Raw genomic sequence first — 3,847 nt, forward strand, 5'->3', positions numbered from 1 at the left:
AATAAAAGCTCTGGCTCCCCAAAGTCAACACAGGAACTTATATTAAAGATACTGGAATATTGGAAGCAAGAAGGAGGGTCTAGGGAGGAGCGACTCAGTCTGGTTCCCATGAGGAGAAAAGAGCAACATCAATCATGTAAACAGGTTTATTCTGTGAGAACTCATGGGACTTGGAATAGAAGTCATAACATAGTCAGGACTTATCAACAACAGGTGTTGCCTGGCAAGTGATATTTTTGACTAATTCACCTAAGAGAAGCATAAACTCAGTTATATTTTAAGCTTGTGCATTTCCAGTAACTAGATTTTTCATGCAGACCTTGTTACTTGTAAAGGCAAGGACTCATAACTTTTAAGAGTTTCCAACAAGTTTCCATCTTTGTCATAAATTTTATTTTATACACAAATTATCTGATATTCTTTGTCTCAGTGTAAAAATACAAATAAATAAATAACTGTAATAACTATATACAGTGGTGGATGGTGGTGATATTTGTAGGCGGGGCTAACAGATATATGATAAAACGCTGCAGTTTGGATTTTAACAGCAGAAGCATTTAATTTGAAATAAAGAAAACCTGCTGTAAATTGACATTATGTTCTTTTTCATCACAAAGACAACCTTAAAACAAACCACCACCCTAAACCAAGCTCACACAGATCCTCTGTCAGCTGTCCAATACTTCATTCTCTTCATTAAGAGTTTCAGCTATAATCATTTCAGATGATGTTTCCCAGTCAAACAGCTTTGAATAACACTGCACCACACTCCCTGACACAATTACTAATCACACTGATAAAATCCAATCAAACAGGACATGTGATATTAGAAAGTGCTTCTTTTTTTAAATGAATCCTACCTTATTCACAGAGAAGCTCACTCTGATGACTTTTCTGGGATGTAAAAAGATAAATAACCACCTTGTTAAAGATCTGTTAGCTACACCTGCTGTTATCCAGTCCTTTCTCTGCAACCAGGTCACAGAAAAACTTTGGTTTTGCTGCTTTTCCTGTTTTGAATATCCTTTGGTCCATCCACCTCCAACCTCTTCATGTTAGTTTTTTCCCCCAAAGACATTCATGAAAACAGGTGAGAAATTAAATAAAATAATAAATAAATTAAATAATCCACCTTGTTTATGTTTATCTTGCTCACCATGGTAACTACGTCAGTCCACGCCCACATACACTCACGCTTGAGGCACGTTATCGTACGTCCACCCTCATTGGCTGAGGCCTGAGGCCTTGAGCTGACCCTGGGCTGAACTAAATTAGCCCAAATGAGCAGCAAGTGTTGTTCGCCTTAAAAACTGTTTTGGACAATATGTGACACCATTAACATTATGCAAGCAATAAACTGCACCAGTTTGTGCCCTTCAGCAGCAACACTGTAAGAATGGACCTCTCCCACTTACGCGTATCACCCTGAACGCACCGTTGTATTTACTGGCTATGGCGTCCGCTCCGCCAAGGCAACCCGCTGGAGTCAGCGCTCAGGTAAGGAATGTGAAAAACATCATCTATTTAATATAATCTTTGTTAGACTGTCACTCGCGAGTCCACACCCCTCTCAGCTGAAACCACGCCCCCTACGCAAAATCTGGGCCAAAAGTCTGAAACTAAAAAAACTGATCTGAAAGTGGAAAAAAAGATTTGAAGCTAGAAAAAAAGTTTTGATCCTAAAAACTGAATTGAAAAAAAAAGTCCTCAAACATCAACATGTGAAACAACAACAAGTGAAAAATAAAAATGAATAATTTACTCAAAATATTTCCAGAATTAAATCAATATTTTATTTAAACTGAAAAAAGGGACACTTGTTTTTAGTTTGAATACGTGATTGAATTTTTTTTAAATAAAACTCAAGCTTTCAATTTCAAGTTTTAGGTTTTCAATTGAAATTTCTTTTTTTTCAAATTAACAAAACATTTGGTCCTAATTTAGCTCCATAAAACCATTAATGGTGAAATTTTAAGCAAAGAACTCCAACAATGTGTTATGAATGACTCTCAGCTACTACCACACCAAGTTTAGGCTCAATATCTGTGAAACTGACATTTGTGTGTTTTCTAAGGTCAGCTGGTGATGGCAGGAATCTTAAATTGGGTTAAAAAGTTAATCAGTTGTACATATACAGTCAATAATTATTCTCTAAAAGTTTCATTAAAATCTGTTCAGTGGTTCAGGAGATATTTTGCTAACAGTACAGACAAAAATAATCAATCTGCTTGTGGCAGCAGATTAACAAACTTCTTATTGAACTGGTGTAAACTGTGGAAACCATATCCAGCCCAGAGTACAACTACATCTACTGAGCCTATATCAGATTGTTCAACCTAGAGTTTGTATTCTTTCTGAGTCTCAGCACAGGAAGTATACCTTTGAGAGTATTTGGGTTTCAATGTGAGAATCAGAGAAGGTAATTTAAAAACAGGAATTCTGGTTAAATGAGATGATGTGAGTTTACTCACTGGCTTCAGATAAAAACAGGACTTTAATTTCAGATTATTTAACACTTAGTTAGCATCAAGGATTTTCAGACTGCTACAGCATCAGGCATAACTACGAAGTAACCAGTCTTCGTTAACTTTGGTTAAGGCTGCCGGTTAACTCCAGGTAAAGTTGCTGGTTAAGTCCGGTTAAAGCTGCCGGTTAACTCGGGTTAATGCTGCTGGTTAACTCCAGGTAAAGTTGCTGGTTAAGTCCGGTTAACTCTGGTTAAATCCGGTTACCCTCTCGGTAATAAACAGAACAGTCTATCGTGTTTACAGTACTTACATGTTAGGATGTCTTCTAAACGCGTTGCTTATGTCTTTGACTACTCTCTGGACCAAGACGTCCACCTCCTCCTCCGACTCCGCCATTTTCTGTCACTGGCGGAAGTGACGTAAACAGGGAACTACTTCCGGGTTAACGAACACATTCTCAACCATAGACATAATAGAATTATAATAATACTATTATGTCTATGTTCTCAACAACAACAACAACAAAATTGATAACAGGAAGTATTCAGAGAGCGCAAACGTCCGTCAAGACATTATCATTATGATGTTATAATGAGACTGATCAATGATGACGCCATCATTATGTGACGTCATCACTGACGTCATCCCTGATGTGAAGGCATCTGAGAGCGCAAACCTCCGCCTTGGCAAAGTTTGTAGGAGCTCATCATTCATTTCCAGCTAAACATCTCATAATGCTTAAAACTTGTTTTACATTTATCAGTGTTTTGTATATGTATAGTCCATATAGTTTATTTTATTAAACCATATTCCTAGATACCTAATAGACTTAACTCATTCTAGTTCTTGATTTAAAATTTTCTGTAATTCTTTTCTGTGTAAATATAATTAATTGGGGTTTTTCCACTAAGAATTTAAATCCCCATTCAAAAACCCATTTCTCAATTTTAATAATAGTCTCTTTATTTATCTATTTTATTCACAGTGAATTTTCCATTTCATCCTCTCCTCCGAACAGTTCAACCCATATGATTGAACTAGTTAAACTATTTGAACCAAACATATCACATGCTTTCTCAATATGAAAGAATACTACAAAGACACTTTCTTCATTTGTGTTTTCCTGATTTCATGATCCAAATATAATGTTGAATCACTATATTTTCCCCTTTTCTAAAATCACTTTGATACTTAGATATAAATCTTTTATTATTTAAATAATATGTTCATTTATCATTAATCATTTTCTTCCATTATTTTCCATATATTTGATTTTGATGGAATCTGTCTATAGTTTTCAGGCTTTGTCTTTTCCTGGTTTTGCTGTAGATATGATTATTGACTCTTTCCCCTCCACACAGACTTTGTTGTATAAATCT

General features: G+C 35.8%; 1 protein-coding gene across 1 annotated transcript in view; it reads right to left on the minus strand.

The window, feature by feature from the left end:
• Window positions 1-2,890, minus strand: part of ptar1 (protein prenyltransferase alpha subunit repeat containing 1) — a gene marked incomplete in the record, with an annotated part of 11,069 nt that extends 8,179 nt beyond the window's left edge. Inside the window, 1 exon segment of the mRNA XM_037976881.1 lies at window positions 2,779-2,890. Within this exon segment, the coding sequence (XP_037832809.1) occupies window positions 2,779-2,864 (86 nt within the window).
• Between the last annotated feature and the right edge of the window lie 957 nt (window positions 2,891-3,847).

The sequence above is a fragment of the Kryptolebias marmoratus genome, linkage group LG1 (genome assembly GCF_001649575.2).
Source record: "Kryptolebias marmoratus isolate JLee-2015 linkage group LG1, ASM164957v2, whole genome shotgun sequence".
In the NCBI taxonomy this organism is placed as follows: Eukaryota; Metazoa; Chordata; class Actinopteri; order Cyprinodontiformes; family Rivulidae; genus Kryptolebias; species Kryptolebias marmoratus.